This window comes from Cnephaeus nilssonii, assembly GCF_951640355.1.
Source record: "Cnephaeus nilssonii genome assembly, chromosome: 12".
Classification (NCBI taxonomy): Eukaryota; Metazoa; Chordata; class Mammalia; order Chiroptera; family Vespertilionidae; genus Cnephaeus; species Cnephaeus nilssonii.
The window spans coordinates 44135879-44154397 of NC_137083.1; the positions used below are offsets into that span (position 1 = coordinate 44135879).

Here is an 18519-nt window from a genome sequence, read left to right on the forward strand (position 1 = left end):
GGATTTGCATCCCATCCCCCATTTTTGGGCTGGGAAACCCGCATTTGTCTTTAAAATCGAACTGCAGAGTTAGTCAAGTCACTTATTCTTGTTAGTCAAGTTACTTATTCGTAAACCTTGACAGACCACCCTTCCCCGATCATAATTATATGCTTTCATGTCTGCCCACCTACTGAAGGGGTCCTGCCGAGCACTGAGTTGGTGGCACTCAGTTTGGAGGCAGGGAGCAAAGATAAGAGAACAAATACCAGTTTAAAAAAAAAAAGAAAATAGATAAGGCTCTGTAGTTACTAACAAATGTTCAGCAAATGATCTATTTTGAACCTGTGGCAGGATTTTAACAAAGCAACCGCCTCTGTGGAAGTACTTCTAACAGGCTACCAAACCCAAGGGTGGGGCCGCGAGGATGACCCCAGCGCCGCACCCCACCTGCAGGGTCCGGAGGGGCGGGGGCTCGGGCCCCTCATAAAAGGCTCTGGATCAACCAAGCAGGCGACCTCTCCGCGGACCAGCGGGCACGAGGCCCAGGGGCGGCCGCCGAGACCCTCCCGCTCGGGCACTGGGCTGACCCATTTCCTAGGATGCGACCCGCGACCAGCCACGGCGCTGGCTCCGCTGCGGCAAACCCCGGCCACCGGACGGAGAGGCCTCCATCCGAGCACGCCCCGAGAGAAGGGGCTGCTCCCTAGAAGCAAGATGGCGTCCTCCGGTCTTCCCTCTTTTCTCCGAGAACCCCCTCTTGGCCCCCATAAGGGGGAGCGAGAGAGAGAGAGAGACGTCGCGGCGCCGACGCAGGGATCCGGGAAACTCCACGAGCCTGCGGCCACTCCCAGGCCCCCGGGAGGTGATTTCATCTCGTCGGGCACAGGGAGCTGGGGGTGGGGACGCCCGAAAGGCCGCGCAGCCGGGCCGCAGCCCGCACAGGGTGGACGCCAGATAGTCCGTCCCCCCCCGCCCCCCCGCAAGCTATTGTTCTCCAGCTCCGGGCCCCCCGACACCCTCGGCGCCGCCGAAGGAGCGGAAGTCCCGCCCCATCTGGCCTGCTCCACCCCTAGCGCCCCGGAAGTGCTCTGCGGCGGCTGCAGCAGAGCGGGCAGGAGGAGGGTGGATCTGTCGTGAGCGGGGCGTCTCTAATCCTCCTCCTCCTCCCCCTCCTCCTCCTCCTCCTCATCCTCCCCCTGCCGCCCAGCCTCCTCCGCCGCCGCCGCCCGTCGGACTCCTCCTTCTGCTGCTCGCCGCGCAGAGCCTCCCAGACAAGGACCGAGTACTCCTTGCCGGAGCCAGCCCTGCCGCGGCTTCCGGTGCCCGTGGGGTGGCGGACTGGTTCGCGGTGCAGGTGAGCGACGCCCGCCCCGGCCCCTCGGGGTGGCGGGGGCTGTCGGAGGGGCGGCGGGGGTGTGTCCGGTTGGCAGCGGGCCGAGGCCCCGGCGCTGGGCCCGGCGCGGAGATTGCACCTCCCGCGTTCTGCCCGGGGGCGAGCCCGGGATGGAACCCGGGCGCAGGGTTCGCCCCTGCGCGGGCGAGCGCACCTCCGAGGGCGGGCGGCTGCGGTGAGGTCCCCCGCTCCCGACACCCGCTCCAAGTTCTCTTCGTCGGAAGGTCACCCCGCATGTCTGGCCCTACGCGCGGAGGACCGTGCCTGGGCGGTGCCCGCGATCTGGGGGACCCGCCGCCGCTACCCAAGTCTCTGCGCCTCACGCCGCTCCTTTCCCCTCCATCCCTTTCTTTCAACCCCTGGCCTGGACTAGAGCGGTTAAAGGAAAGGTGGTGGTTTTTTTTTTTCTGACGGGTCATTAGATTTTACGCACTGAACTCAATAGCCGGTTCTGGGCTCTTGCACAGGTTTGGCCCATATTCGGGTAATTCCGCCTCTAAAACGAGGAAGAGAATATAAATATTTCGAGTGAAGGGTAGTCCGTCCCTGTAGGTTTTCCAGAAGTGGCAGATGTGATTTGTACGCGTTAGACGGGTATATGTGTCTAAGTAGGCGGGGTCACTTGGTTGTGCAGTTACCGCAGTGTTGTTTTAAGGTTTAGGGAGAACGAAGGAGTTAACTGGCCTTTGCTCGGGAACCAGAATGTCCAGACTTGTGAGAGCTCATCCAAGTGCCATTGAGGTTGTGTGAGAACTCCAGTGCCACACCCAGCAGGTCAACCTGAAAAACACCTAATTTACAAATTGTGTTTGGTGGTGATGGTAGGGGGAAACTATAGAACATGTGTCATAGGTTAAATCTTGTCCTTAATTACAACTTGAATCATGTTCCAAAAATGGGGTAACAAATTTTCTTAGTGAACTCACAGTAGAAGGCATTTCATTTAGCTTATGTTTCACTTAGCTTATGTCTTTATTAATACAGTGTTACTGTAAAATGACTGCAACTCTAAAACATTATTTTTAGACTTAGAATGTCTTCAGGGCAGAAGCCATGTCTTACTCGTCTGTTTCCATGTGATGGGCCTAGAACATAGACGTTATTCATTCATTTCTTCATTGAATGAATGAAAGTGCAAGTGAGCTCACAGTTGCCTTCCAGGAGTCATTTATTTTATTGGGCTAGGTTTTGTGTGTGTGTGTGTGTGTGTGTGTGTGTGTGTGTTCCAGTTTCTTGACACATACAGACTTTGCTTTGCCTATCTGTTCTTTAGCACGGTCAAAGAACAATTCAAGAGGAATTCCTCACTCTCCTTCCAAAACTCTGTCCTCCCTTGAAAGGTTAAAATTATATTTGGGGAATTGTGACTAGGCATTATAATAACTTGTATCCCAGTGTTAAAGGTTTACTACTTGAGCATGTTTGTCCAAGGGTATCAAGCAGAGATTTCCTGGTGATAGTAAGTTTAAGTTTAGAGCTGATAGCCATACCCTGTCTTTAAAAAGAGGAAATTGGGAGCTGCCATTGTTTGGAAAACATGGTGCATCACAGAATTGCTTAGAGTGGCTCATTTTTCCCATGGATACATGAAATCCTATGACGTCCAATATGACCTTGGCATAATTTACCAATAGCCACATTCACATTTCTTTTCAGAGATCCAGATGCTGCTCTCTAGTGTGTCTGCTGAGTGTGCATTCATCTGTATCATCTATTTTGAAGCAGTTCTTCAACACTTTCTTTGAAGGACTTTCAGGTGGAAAGTGGCCAATTATAGGAAAGACCCTTGCCTACCATTGTGTGGGGGGATAATTTTTGTCTATAGGTAGTTGGGTTGTTTTCACTTTAGGAAGGTCCAAATAAAAAAGTGCTGATAACTTCTTTCCTTTCCAAATATCTGGTGGTGGTTCTGCACTGCTTTTCTAAGCTCCGCTTCTAAATACGTGTACCAATACCGTTTCTTGTATACGTGTGTATCAGTGTAATATGTACTAGTAACCCTTACTAGTTGGATGGCAAGGACAATCACTTTTAAAATACTAGAATAAGAGGCTGTTAATGAGGGAAAAGATTTATGATTTTGAAGAACTAGGGAGACAATATATGGTTTCCATTGTTTTATAAAATGTTTTAACTTTTAGACACTAAGGAGAGGAAGGAAGCCTGCAATTTGTTACCTCATTGTCATTATCACTGTACAGTGGTCAGATTTCCCCTTTTGAATGTACCAACCCTCCTGATAATAACATTCCTCATACATTGATTGCCTGCCAAGTCCTGCGATAAGAGCTTTACTTACATTATTTCAAATCTCCACAGTGCCTCTGCAAGATAGGTAGTTTTCCTACACTTTACTCAGTGAAGCTATTAGCCAGTGGCTAGGCAGCTAGTGTGTAGTAAAGTCTGAATTTTAAAGTAATGACTTCTTAAAGCTTGGGTATTGCAATTAATCCTAAGAGGCTGAGGAATGAGATTCGGGAAAGCAAGATACTGATCTCAGCACTTGGTTGGCTAGTGGGGCCTGGGGCTACTAGTAACCCTGGCCAAGTGGCTGGCAGTGGCAGTGGCAGTAGCGACTGTCCTGTTTATCTCCAGTGTACATATAAATACAGTGTTATCACCTTTTATATGTGCTGTGATGAAAAACATGGTTGGGCATTATTCATATAAGTGTCCTGGAAAAAGAGAGTACATATTAGGAACTCAACTACGGTGTTGGATGACTGCTTTTTACCTCTGAAGTATTTGAAATTTGAGAGGATTTTTTTGAAACCTATTTATAGTAATCTTTCCTTAAGGCATGGTGTTTTTTCTTTCACTAAAAGAGATGGGGAAGAGGTTGTAGGGGAATGGGAAGAATGGTAAAAGAAGCAAAGGTGTACTGGGTGTATTTTTACCATTTTAGACCATATGTCATTTTCTTTTTGGTTTTAATATGGAGGCTTAAAGTGGGCTGAACTCTTATAAGGGTCTAATTGCTATTCAGTGCTAGAAGAATTCTCTTCACTCTCTCTAAGCCTGTGCCGTTTTTTAAAAAAACAATTTTAAATGGGCTTAAGACAAATGTGTTCATCTTTTGGTTTTAAAAAAAGTACATAGCGCTATGTAAAAACAGCTCATTATCTAGCCCTCATTAGTAACAATTATTTTTTTATTTCTTTTTAGCTCTAAGACACCTTATTGTACTCATTAGGATTTGGTTATAACATATAAAAGTAAAATGAAAGCTCTGAGTTTTTAAAGGACTTGTATGTTTTAGAAGAGAATTTTTATCTTTGATTTAATTATACCTGAAGGTGAAGACTTAATTTCTCAATGTCAAGAAGGTAGTCTGTACAAGCCAAAAAAGCAAATTTCCATAAAATATTATAATACTATCCTGAAGGGCTTTCCCAGCTAGAATCCTATATTAGATTCAGTAGATATAACCTTTGACACAAGTAATCTCTTTGAAATGTGGGATCCAATTTCACTGCTGAATTCACTTATTGAAGCTAAATATCAGGGTTTGACAGTGTCATCTTGAAGAATAAAGCAGCAAGATTGTGAACTGACTTCTACTCCCAAATGCATTGTGAAGGTGAGGCAAAGATCCCAGGTTTTCACAAAGATCATGATTGTCATCATCGAAACCACAGGATCTCTGCTTCTGTGTTAAGCAGTTGAATAGCTAGCGTAGTAGTGCATTGAAAGTGGAGGTTGCCACACCACTGAGTGATTGCAAATGCTTTAGTTCAGCTGCTCTGTCTAGATCTACTCTGGATTACTGCAGCAGCCTTTTAGCCTCTGGTTGCTCCCCACCACCAACTCCTCTTTCCTCCCCATTTTGTTAGAGCAATCATGATACTTCCCTGCTTAAAACCCTTTTGCAACTCCTTTTTGCCCATTAAAATAAAATCCAAACTCCTTTTATCCTCAGTCACATATACAAAACCTTCAAGATCTACTCCTTCCTAACCTCATAGCATCATCTCTTTTTTTTTCCCCAGGAGATTCCGTTTCAGCAATGCCAAGCTTCTGGAATCCAGCATTTTCTCAGTCCTCTGTTTTTCTCTTCCTATAATTTTAACCACTCCTTTCCTCCAGTCTAGTATACTTCTACTGGTCCTTCAGAACTCAGGTTACGTCTCCAAAATTTGTATCTTGATTAGTTTCTTTCTCTTAACACCATTTCTGGGCGGTGGGGGGTGGGGGGGGTGACAGACAAAAAAACAACTTTCAAGATGGCTAGTTGCTCTTATGTGCCATCATAAAAATCTATTATAGCTCTTATACTATGGACAGTGCCTTCATTAGCCTATTGTAAATTTTGTTAACCACAATCCACAGTAACCTCATAACTACGTACACATACACTCTTAAAAGCCTTCACAGGCCTTTATCAGAAGTTCCCAAACTTTCTCAGTTTATGGCAGCCTTATTAAGTCAGTAAGTTTTTTATAGCATCCCTAGGTCAAAAGAAACATGTAATTGTTTTATTTCTTACACTAGTAGCCCTGCGCACGAATCTGTGCACCAGTAGCTCACTGCCGCCCTCCAGTAGCTCTCCGCCCGCTGCCCCGCCCTCCTGTAGCTCCCCGTGCCCCCGCTCATAGCTTGCTGCCCTGCCCCCTCCGTAGCTCTCCACCGCCTGCTTGTAGCCAATAGCTCCCTGCCACCCTCCTCTGTAGCTCCCTCTGCCCCCCTGCCCCATAGCTTGCTGCCCAGCCCACTCTTGTAGCTTTCCGCTGCCCGCTTGTAGCTCGCTGCCCCACCCTCCTGCTGATCCATGATCCAGTTGTTACTTGGTCGGTCATTACGCTTCACGGCGTAATGACCATTTGCATATTACATCTTTATTACATAGGATAGTTAGGTCCAAACAACTTAATATATATTTATGTCCTAACAATTTAGAAGCTGTTTGAAAAACTGATACACATAAATTAAATAACGTTCCTTCTTAACTGTATAGAACTCCATTGTGTGTACAAGGGTTTATTCAACCATTCTCTTGTACTTGAACATTTAAGTATTTACCAATATTTTTCTATTACAAATGATCTATAATCTATAATAATAAAAGCATAACATGCTAATTAGACCAGATGACCTTCCGGACGAAGCCAGTGCTGCGAGGAAAGCCCAGGTCCTGGGTGCCTGCTGGCGGCTGGAGGGAAGCCCAGGTCCTGGGTGCCAGAGGGAAGCTGGTGCCGGCAGCTGGGGGAAGGAAGGCCTACTCTTGCACAAATTTGGTGCATCAGGCCTCTAGTGTTATAATGAAAAACTTTGCTTATATGTATTTTTGTACTGTTGGAGGTATATCTTCCAGATAAATTCCTGTATAAGATTTATTAGATATTGCTAACTTCCTCTCCCTATGCAGTTTACTATTTTGAATTTCCATCAGTAGTGTATAAGAGTGCCTGTCCCTGCACCCACGCCTTTCCCTTTCCTCTGCCCTGCTTACCCCTACTCCCCCAGGTGCATTACCTTTGTCTTTCTCTCTCTTAAGCTCCAAGGGCCCTTCTTTTGCCTCTATAACTTGTTTCCTTAGCCTACTTCTTCTACGGCTCACTTTTATTACCTCTGTAACTTTCTAAATATACTTTCTCTTATAATTTGAGTTCCTGGTTCTGAATTCTTTCTTTGCCGAACTCAAGTACTGAGATTAATAATACATCATCTATATATTGTATTGTTTGTTCACCACCCCAAGTCAAGTCTCCATCCATCACCATTTATCCCTTCTATACCCTATTCTTTTTGTGTTAATAGAAAAAAAGAAAAAAGGAAGAAAGCAAAGGGAAAAAAAGAGTGCCACAGTCTCACTAACAGGATGTTACCACGCTTTTGATTTCTGCCAATCTATTAGATGAGAAATGGTGTAGTGTTTTTAAAAATATATTTTTAATTAATTTCAGATAAGAAGGGAGAGGGAGAGAGAGATAGAAACATCAGTGATGAGAGAGAATCATTGATCGACTGCCTTCTGCCCGCCCCCTACTGGGGATCGAGCCTGCCCCCTGGTGGTCATTGCGCATCATAGCAACCAGTCGGATGGTCGCTTCGCCTTTAATATATATAGATTTTTAAAAAGAGAACTGATATATTGATGATGTTGAGACATCTTAACTTAGAGCAAGTGATGTCTTTCATTTTCCAATGGTTTATAGTTTTCTTCATACAAGTTTTTACCATTTCAGTTTATTCATAAGTATTTTATTTTTTGTTGCTATTGTAGGGTTTTCTTGTCCATTCTATCTCCTAACTGGTTATTATTTATGTATATGAATATTGCTAATATCTGGATATTTCCTGCTACGTCGCTGAATTCTTATTGCTTGAGTTACTTTAATCATTGCTTCTCTTAGATGTACTGTCCTGTCACCTGTATATAGAAATTGTATCCCTTTCTTTTCCAATGTATATGCCTCTCATTATTTATCTTATCTAATTGCATTTATTAACATCTCCAGAACAAGGTGAAATAGCAGTATTACAGTGTCTTTAGTAGATATGTTGAGTGCTTTATTGTATTATCTTCTCTGGATATACAAAGATGTACATTTGTATGTTAATTTAGCTATGGATATGCCTTTCAAAGAATGTAGTCCTTCGCTCTCTCTAAAATATCTTTAATGGAGATGAATGAATTAAGAGGCAGGACTTTCTTGGTGGGCAGCAGCACAAAGTACAATGATAAGCAATGCTAGAAATATTCTATGGTTTCCCGGTTCATACAACTAGTCCTGAGTTTTGTTCCTGCTTCTCCACACAATTCTTCCAAACTTCATTGTAGTCTTCACTCAACCAGTCATGGGTGTCACAGTGACTTCTAGGCTAATGCTGCTATAGGTCAATGAAAATCTAAGGGTTCCCTTCTAGGCTATCATAGTCTTAAGTGGTTTCTGTGTTTTGCAGATGAATTAGGTTAATGTCATATTGATGTGGCTTGGGTCTATAGGTTATTTGGCAAGGCAAGTTTGTAGACCAGTTTATCCATTGGGATGGCTTACAGTACACAGCTGTGGGACAGTTCCAGACACGTTTGTAGAGCCTGGATCATCTGACTTTGAGGCTATTCCTTCTCCAGAATTCATTTATGAAGACCTAGTTCTCTGGCTGGAAGTGATGTGTTGGTGTAGAATCGGGTGTTGGCCCAGCATCCTGCACATATTCCACCCACATGCAATTATAGGCAACACCAGTGCTCAGTCTCCCAACTTTGGCGGAGTGTTTTTATTTCACTGCCATCTAATTCATCCAGAAAGTTCAAGTAGGATATTTTCTGTTGATTCTTATTCAAGTTTATTTGGGTGCATGTGTGAACTCTCAGTTCACATCCCATTCTTTATCTCTGCCATTCTAAGTATTTCCTTTCCCAGGAATGTTGGTGGTAGGATATTTGTTAATTTCTTGTCCCTTATGCTGAGATGCTTCTCTCTAGAAGTTTCTACAATTCTCAGTTCATCTTCGCTGTCCCAAGAGTGCTGGTAGTTGGGTGTTTACTAAATAATCTCTTCTTGTCCCTAGGTTGAGGAGCTCTCACTTACTTGGTGAGTACTCTTTGTCCATGGCTGATTGTCCATCCCTACTTTTCCTGGCACCCATGTTGCCTTTTACTCTCCAGGTCTTGCTGCCTAACTGACATGCCATTCAGCCTTGGGTTGGAGGTTAGGGGGTGTCTCACCCTCTAGTATACGCTGCCATCCTGATGGCAGGGCTTGGTCAGGAGGCTAATCTTTTCCATTCCCTCTATTTGCCCCTCCCCACACCTTTTTAGTCTGAGGACAATCTGTTTCCCCTCTTATTCTGCCTGAGACATTTTGTGTGTGACAAAATCCCTGTGCCCTGAGGACTTAGGTTTCTGGGACACCAACCCTGCTCTCTTACTTCTTGGATTATTGGTAACTTTCCCAACACCCTGTTAATCACCAAGGTCTTCCTATTTCATGTGACTAAACACTACAACTAAGATAATTCTCTCTGAGTCTGTTGCTTCATTTATTCTTACTTGGTGCTTGGGGGTTTTTTGTGTGTGGTTTTTAAAAAATATATTTTTATTGATTTCAGAGAGATGAAGGGAGAGGGAGAGAGAGAGAGAGATCAGAACATCAATGATGAGAGAGAATCATCGATCAGCTGCCTCCTGCATGCCCCCCACTGGGGATTGAGCCTGCAACCTGGGCATGTGCCCTGACTGGGAACCACACCATGACCTCCTGGTTCATGGGTTGACACTCAACCAGTGAGCCACAGCAGCTAGGTGGTGCTTGGGGTTTTTAGTAGTTGTCTTGGTCCTTCACAATAAAATAAAACTTGATCAGATCATAAAAACTATTCCTGTCTTTATGTTTTCTTATTTTGTTTTGAAGGTTATAAATTTGGTTACAACTGTTTGAACTTTTTGTACATTCAGTGGTTATTTATATTTTTTATTCTGTGAAATGCCTTTTTATGACCTTTGCTTATTTTGGGGATGTGGGAGGCTGGTTTTTTTAAATAACAAGTTTACTAAGATATAATTCACGTATCATAAAATTTACTCTTTTAAAGTATGCCATCTAGTAGATGTAGTGTTGTGCAATCATCACCACTATCAAATTCAAGAACATTTTCATTACCCCATAAGAGAAACCCCATGCTCATTAAGTCATCACTCTTGATTCCATACACCCCTGTAGCCCCAAACAACCACAGTTGACCCTTGGACAATGTCGGGGTTATGAATGTGGACTTCTGTGCATTTGAAAATCTGTGTATAAGTTTTAACTCACCCCAAACTTAACTACTAAAAGCCTACTGTTGACTGGAAGCCTTATGGATAACATAAGCAGTCAATTAACATATTTTGTATGTTATATACAAATCTACCTAATAAAAGAGTAAATGCTAATTGACTGTACCTTCACGACACCCACCAGCCAATCAGGAGTGAGCATGCAAATTAACACAACAAAGATGGCAGGTTAATTTGCATATGCAAGAGCCGAGTGGCCGGGCGTTCCGCACCACCCCAGCCACTCTGGGCCTCTGGGCAGCGTGGGAAGGCAGAAAGGCTGCTCCGGGCCAGAGCGGAAAGGCAGCTCCGGCCAGAGCGAAGGCAGTGTTGGCAGCCAGGGAAAGGAAGGCCCATTCTTGCACGAATTTTCGTGCATCAGGCCTCTAGTAATATATATTCTTACAATGAAGTAAGCTAGAGAAAAGAAAATATTAAGAAAGTCATAAGGAAAAAAATATACAGCATTGTACATATTTATTGACAAAAAACCATGTATAAGTGGACCTGTGCATTTCAAACCTGTGTTGTTCAAGGGTCATCTGTACTTAATCTATTCCCATCTGTACAGATTTGCCTATTTGGAAATTTCTGGACTCCATAAATGGAATCAGACAATATGTAGTCTTTTTTAAGTGCTATGTAATTTACATCTAACATCATATTAGTTTCATGTGTACAACATAATGATTTGCTATTTTTATATATTGAGAAATGATCACCACAGTAAATCTAGTTAAACATCCATCACCACACATAGTTACAAAAATATTTTTTTTCCTTATGAGAACTTTTAAAATTACCCTCTTGGCAACTTTCAACTAAGTCAGTAGTATTATTAACTATAGTCACCATGCTATATATTAAAGCCCTTTGACTTATTTTTTTCACTAGAGGTTTGTACCTTTTGGTCCCCTCCACCCATTTTGCCCTGCCTCTGGGAAATACCAGTCAGGTCTCTGCAATTATGAGCTTGGTATTTTTCTTTTCTTTCTTGTTTTTTTTTTTTTTTTTTTTTCCAGATCCACATGTAAGTGAGATTATACTGGATTTGTCTTTCTCTTGACAATGTAAGAAACATTCAAACCTATAGAGAATTTTTGTGAGTTTATTTGAGCCAAACTGTCAACAATTGCTGAGAAGCAAAATCTCAACAGATTGAGATAATGCTTCAGAGAAAGGCAGTTTTGCACTTTATTTTATACAGTACAGTCAAGAGAGAAGACAAAAGTGAGTTACATGAAGTCCATTGGTGATAGATAAGGGAGATGGGAGAAAGCAAAGTGGGGATTGGATTAAAAGTAAAATGATAGACATATACATCTTTTGCATAGGTAGGTACAGGATAGTTAATAGTCAGCAATTAGCATGATATAGCAATGAGAGGAATTATGGTCTTCATGGGGTGCATTGGTTGTGCCCTTAGGGGTCTGGGGAAAAGGAGAGTTACCCTGACATTCCAAAGGTATGTTATGACAGGTGCAAAAGACAGTAGGCTAAGTTAAGGTAACAATTGACTTTAGTCAGGGAAGACTCTAGCCTAGGACATGACTACCCACCATCAACTGCTTTTAGTTAGAAAGTTTTAATTTCAGATCATCCTTTGTGGTTACTTTAGTTCTCTTGAGTTTGCAAGGCCACCACACACAGGCTTTCCCTGAGCTTGTCGGGTTAGCATGTGACCCCTTTTAGTCCACACGTCCCCTTTTGGTCATAAATCATTCCAAAGGATGCATTGATGACCAACTTTTTGGTTGGATAATGAGGTCTGGTGGCGCTAGGAAGGCTCATTCCTAGTAAGTTTCAGTGTTAGCCTTTGTCTTGCTGAACAGTGGACCATTGGGAATGGGATAAGACCATAAGCTTGGATGGAAGTCAAGGTTGGATTCTTTTTTTTTTCTCCAAAGTGAAAAGCAGGTTCATGCAAGGCAGTCAGGTTTTATGGGCCTTTATTAAGAAAAACACTTTGGATTACTTCTAACCTATAAGCTGTTATGATCCGTGTGTGTGTGTGTTGCCTGTCTATTTATATTTTGTATCTAGTATAATATTCACTTATAGTTTGAGGGCATAACATACACCTTTCAGTTTTTATAATCTAACCATGAAATGGGTTTCAATTTACTATATCCCATTTACTTCCAATTGGAAACATTTAGGTGCTATTATTAATTTGATTACTGCTAGTTGTGCAATTGGAAGCTGTACTCTTACGTGTGTCTTTTTAATTGGGGCCAAGGCTGAAAGAACATAATACTGTAAATTACAATTACCATTTAAAATTCCAGAAGCCAGGAGGACAGGAAGTTTCATAAGTAAATTTCCTGTGCCTTAGCAGCAGTTATAGAGGGCCATGTTTTTATAGCCATTGCAGCTTCTATTGGAATTAGTACAACTAGATGCTTTTTTTGGGTTAGGGTGGTAAGCACATTTTCATAGGTGTTGGCATTTATATATGAAATTCCTTTGTTACTATTTCTTTTTTACTAACTTTTTGCAATAGCATTTTTTTTTCTAAATTTCAAGAGAAACCACAAGAAGTATTATTGATAACACAGAAAGTTATCTTATACACCTTTAGTAATTATTAACAGTTGGGCAATATATATAGGCTTTGAGAAAAGCCTAAAGAATATGTATAATTGTTCTTATTAATATTAGCAGCAACATTAATTTGTAGGTATACAGGCCTGTTGGTGTCTTGGTATGGCTGCCTATACACTTGTATATTGGTTGGGCTTTTCATTCTTGAAAAGTTTTTGATCCTCATTGTAGATAGAGGTAAGTGTCAGATATAGGAGCAGATGTCCATTTGTGGTTAGGCACCTGATAAGGTAAGGTCCCTTCCAACACCGTTGAAGAGAGCCTTTAATTAATGTCTTTCCCAATGGATAAGAATCTCCTAGTTGTATGTCGTGGTCTTGGAAGTCTTCATCTCCCAGGAGCACCTGGTAAATGAATGTTACTGATTTATCAGTGCCTATAACTTGGTTAATGAGCCATTGGTAATAATGCAAAATGTCTTCTTTTATTTTATTTTTTATTTTATTTTAAATATATTTTATTGATTTTTTTACAGAGAGGAAGGGAGAGGGATAGAGAGTAAGAAACATCGATGAGAGAGAAACATCGATCAGCTGCCTCCTGCACACCTCCTACGGGGATGTGCCCACAACCAAGGTACATGCCCTTGATCAGAATCAAACCTGGGACCCTTGAGTCCGCAGGCCGATGCTCTATCCACTGAGCCAAACCGGTTAGGGCCAGAATGTCTTCTTTTAATTTTCCTTATATTTAGAAAACAAAATGATTTAAAAATCAATAATATTTAAAACAAAGTAATAACAATAATAATCCTCAGTTAATTTATTCCCACCAATTTTTTATCCTGATTATTTGCCAGTATTTTCATGAATTCAGTTATTCTCCATAAATCTTCATCTAGTTCAAAGATATAATCTGCTTAGAAACCTGTAATTTAGAGTAAGTCAGAGTCCTTTTCATGGATCTTTCTAAGTAAAAACAATGACTGTCAATAAATGACAAAACAAAGTGGCATGGCTGTAGATTTTATTATAATGCAGTTGATTAAAAATTTTTGCTTTTTTGAGCCGAAACTGGTTTGGCTCAGTGGATAGAGTGTCGGCCTGTGGACTGAAAGGTCCCAGGTTTGATTCCGGTCAAGGGCATGTACCTTGGTTGCGGGCACATCCCCAGTAGGGGGTGTGCAAGAGGCAGCTGATCGATGTTTCTCTCTCATCGATGTTTCTAACTCTCTATCCCTCTCTCTTCCTCTCTGTAAAAAATCAATAAAATATATATTTTTAAAAATTTGCTTTTTTGTAAGATATAACATTCCAAGATAACAATTTCTTGGTAAATACTAATTATTGTAAAACTAGTGGCCTGATGCACAGATTCGTGCACATTGAAAGGAAATTAATTAGAATTCCTGGCACGGCATGGTGCTGCAGCTCAAAGAGCATCTGTGGGGTGGGAAAAAGGGGGGAAGAAAACTCACGCTGGGGTCTTCCAGCTTGAGGCACTGGCTTTGGTGCAGGGACTAATGCAGGTGGTCCCAGGTGGTGGCTGGTGGTGTAGGACTGGGTGAGATGGGCTGGACATGCCTTGGAACCAACCTCCCACGGTCCCTCCCCGGCTGGCCACACCTAGGGCAACGCCAAGACTCAAAAAGCATCTGCCAGGTGAGCGGGGTCCCTCTGGCAGGAGTTTTGAATGTGATGAGATTTAATAGAATGGGGAATATAAACAAAGAAGAACCCATAACTGTCTTTTGTTTGCTTGTTCGCATAACATGTTTATAGCAGAAATGCCTATCATGCAGGCCTATAGGTCTATGATGATCTATATATTTGAGTTACGACACGCACTGGCAATTTAAAAATAAAAGTTGACTTGCACATGTGCGATATTTGTCCCCGTCTTGACGCTGGCCTCCCATTTAAGTTAATTCAAAGGCAGTTTCCCATAATGCCAGCATTGGCGATGACTATTAATAAATCACAAGGAGAATCTCTAGACAGAGTAGGAATATTCCTACCTGAACCCATTTTCGGACATGGTCAGTTTTATGTTGCTTTCTCTAGAGTTCGAAGATCGTGTGACGTTAAAGTTGTAAATACTTCATCACAAGGGAAATTAGTCAAGCACTCTGAAAGTGTTTTTACTTTTAATATGGTATACAAAGATATTAGAATAAGTTTAATCAATTTACCAGTCATTGTTTTTATCAATGTTGTTGTTATATCATGTTTTTGTTGTTTTTATATCATGTCTTTGTTGTTATATCATGTTATTGTTTATTAATTTATATATTATTTTAATATACATTTACTAATTTTCTTTCATCTCTGACGCTTTTATTATAGAGAAAGAGTGAATAGCGATATTAAAATATTTCTTCTAATTAATTTCCTTTCAGTGTGCACGAATCTGTGCATCAGGCCACTAGTAGGTCTATGGTGATCTATATATTTGAGTTAAAATTTGTATAATTAAGGTATCCCAGAGTGGAAGCTTTAGATAATTCTTTAGAGACTTTATATCTTGTTTCCGTTTTGGGTTCCACGAAATTGGGTCAAGTCAATTTGATTTTAGTAAGACATACAGAGGCTGGGCCTTTAATGAAAAATTTGGAACCCAGTGTGATAATATTCAATCAAACCCAGGAATCTTCTAAGCTGCTTTCGTGTTTGTTTGGTTTTTGCTTGTTTGTTTGTTTGTATGAGGAAAAGATAGAATTCTTCTGAGTCTTTCAAAGTTAATTAGTAGCCCATCTTTAGATATTAGATAACCAAAGTATTTGACTGAGGTAAACAGAACCAGAGTTTGTTCTTAGATATCTGTATCCCTTCATAGCTAAGCTGTTGTAATTGGTATATCGTGACCTTCTGAGAGTCTAATAATTTTCTAGAGCATAAAACTAAATCACCCACATGTAGGGTAAGAGTGGAATATCTAGGAAACTTAATATCATTTAAATCTGCTTTTAGTATCTAAGACAATAAGTGGAACTCTTTGTATATCCCTGGGGCATTATTGTCCAAGTAAACTTGTAATCTTCCCAGATGAAAGCAAAGAAATATTGACTGTCTTTTTCTACTATCTTTATCTACTGAAAAAGGTTGTACATAAATCTATTACTGAAAAATATTGACAGTCACAGAGATGTCTGATAATAAGGTGTGTGGGTTTGGAACCACAGGATGTTTGGGAATAGCTAGATTATAGCTCTGGGATTTTGTACAAATCTCTCTTTTTTGACATTTGGTTACTTTACTGGAAGGAAAGGAGAATTGCAGGGGCTCGTACATGGAATTATAAGCTTCCCATTTTTTAAATGGTAACTATTAATAAGGAGAAGGGGAAATACCGTCTCATCGTCCTCAGAGCAGCCCTGTGAGCGCCAGCTTGGGAAAGCTGTATCTGTGGCCAAAATAAGTCAGAGATGCTGAGAAGGAAGGGTACAGTCCCCAGATCTTTAATAAGATAAACGCTTCTTGTTTGGTCCTCCACACAGACTCAGTGTTGGTTGTGACTTCGTGGCCTCCTTTTCTAAGACCTGGTACCATGGCCAAAGGTAACGGGGTGCCATTAATGTACCTCACCAGTACAGCTAGTGAAGGAACCTGGCCTTTCCACACTGAGCACATGCATGTAGTAAACAAATGATGCATGTTCCATGGAAGGGCACAAGATCCAGGACTTCAAACATTTGTTTATTAGCCATTCACCCAACATTCCAGTGCTAGGATACTTTGGAGTTGGGGTAGATGGTGTTGGATTCTGTTGATAATTCTGCCACCAAATTGCTGGGATGTGGTTTCTTCTTTTCTAAACTGAAAATAAGCCTGTCAGTTGGCAATCTTCTTTTGTTGTCCATTTTCTTACTGGAACTAGAAAAATATGTCTTCAGTTATTGCCAATAGAGGTTAATATGAAAACAAAGTGATCATTTAACCGGTTTTTATAATCTATGTGATTATATTCTCATACAGCTCTATTATCATCAACATGTGGTTGCACTGGGATGTTTTCACTTTTGGTCACAGCTCATTACTGAAAACTATTATAAGAGAAATGCCCTTGAGTTATATACTTGTTTTATTGGCATGGTGTCCTCTGATAAGTGGTTTTTCCCTTAAATGAGCACACTTCATTTGCCATCTGTTTAAAATCACTGCAGGATGAAAACTAGTATCTTGAAGCATAAGGACATAATATCTCTTTCCTTTACTGGATTCTGAAGAAGAATATACTAAGCATTACTTACTCTCTCATTCTTTTTAGATTCTCCTTACTCCTTTGGTGAAAACTGATATAAGATGGCCACAAATAAGCCCAAGGGTCAGAATTCTTTGGCCTTACACAAAGTCATCATGGTGGGCAGTGGTGGTGTTGGCAAGTCCGCTCTGACTCTGCAGTTCATGTATGATGAGGTAAGTGCTAATTTTATAATGGATATCAAAGTTTGGGCTTTCAGAGAGTATTTCTCTAGCTTAGTTTGGTGCTGTTTTGGATTAATTCCTTAAATCTTTGAAAACTATTAATCTTTTTTTTTTCCTTTTTAAATTCAGAACCAACATTTATATACAGATTTATATACCAAGTCAAGAACTCAAGGTTCATAAAAACCTTATCCTTTAAAAAACAAAACAGATCTAGAAACAGTACCTATTTTTAAGCAGTCTAACTTGAGCCTTTATTTTTAGTGTTTTAATGGCAATTTTTACCTTGAATTAATAGAACTGGTGATTATAGTACCTAATTGAGACTTGAGGTTAACATACATAAGGTGTCCTATAATAACTTCAGTTAAAAGGTTCTTTATTGTGTATTTGGCATGGTACTACATTCACCATTAAACAGGTAAAGGCTGTATCCCTAAAATGTAATTACTAGACAGGTTATCAGATTTGTGTGCATATAATATATCAGACTTTATCGATCCAGATTCTTTCCCTGGAAGACTATTATCAAGTCTAAATTAAGAGTTGGTCACCTAATTTAAACATTTGTCCTCACTTCTTCTTCTAATAGAAGCAGGGTTTTGTGGTTACTCTTCCTTACCTAATCCTCATAACAGTCCTGCATGGTAGGTAGTGGTATTCCCATTTTACAGATGAGAAAACAAACCCTCAGAGAGGTTATTCAACCTCCTTAAACTGGTCTCTTGAAAAAAATCTTGCAGATTTCTACCACCCCATGTCTCCTTCTATTGCATCCTTCTATACCATATTTTTCATACACACAAAAATCTTAAATCCATCAGTTGTCCCACTTGTCAGTGACTATAATAAAAAATTTGAACAGAGGGAAAATTGAAATAGTACTTTAAATGAAATTACTAATTTTATCTGTTCAATTCTGTTGTCCATACTATTCATTTTAACAGCTACTTTTCTTTTTTTTAATTTTTTTTTTTATTGATTTCATAGAGGAAGGGCAAGCAAGAGATAGAAACATCAATGATGAGAGGGCATCATTGATCGGCCGCCTCCTGCATACCCCTCACTGGGGATCGAGCCCGCAACCCGGGCATGTATGTGCCCTTGATCAGAATCAAACCTGGGACCTTTCAGTCCGCAGGCCGATGCTCTACCCACTGAGCCAAATTGGCTAGGGCTCTTCTTTCTTTTTAAAAAAATCAAAGTGTACAAACTATTTACTTTTGTCAAGTGGTAAGAATAATGGTTTCCTTTTTCAAAAATTATGGCTCATAAGACATTTTTCCACAAAGTACTTGCTCTAGGATCCTAGTTAATATTTTCTTTTTTAAAATCATTGTCATCTTTTAAAAATTTTTATAATTCATTTTTCAATTATAGCTGACATACAATATTATATTACTTTCACATGTACA

General features: G+C 40.9%; 1 protein-coding gene across 2 annotated transcripts in view; it reads left to right on the plus strand.

Annotated features, from left to right (window-relative positions):
• Positions 1 to 1080: 1080 nt before the first annotated feature.
• Positions 1081 to 18519, plus strand: part of RALA (RAS like proto-oncogene A) — a 36959-nt gene continuing 19520 nt past the window's right edge. The window contains exons 1-2 of one of the 2 annotated variants that reach the window (XM_079786522.1): positions 1081 to 1336; positions 16947 to 17095. In XM_079786522.1, coding sequence (XP_079642648.1) covers positions 16982 to 17095 — 114 coding nt within the window. In that variant the 5' untranslated portion in view covers positions 1081 to 1336; positions 16947 to 16981. Of the gene's footprint in view, positions 1337 to 1416; positions 1765 to 16946; positions 17096 to 18519 lie in introns of those variants that run through there. The other variant, XM_079786523.1, reaches the window with a different exon arrangement.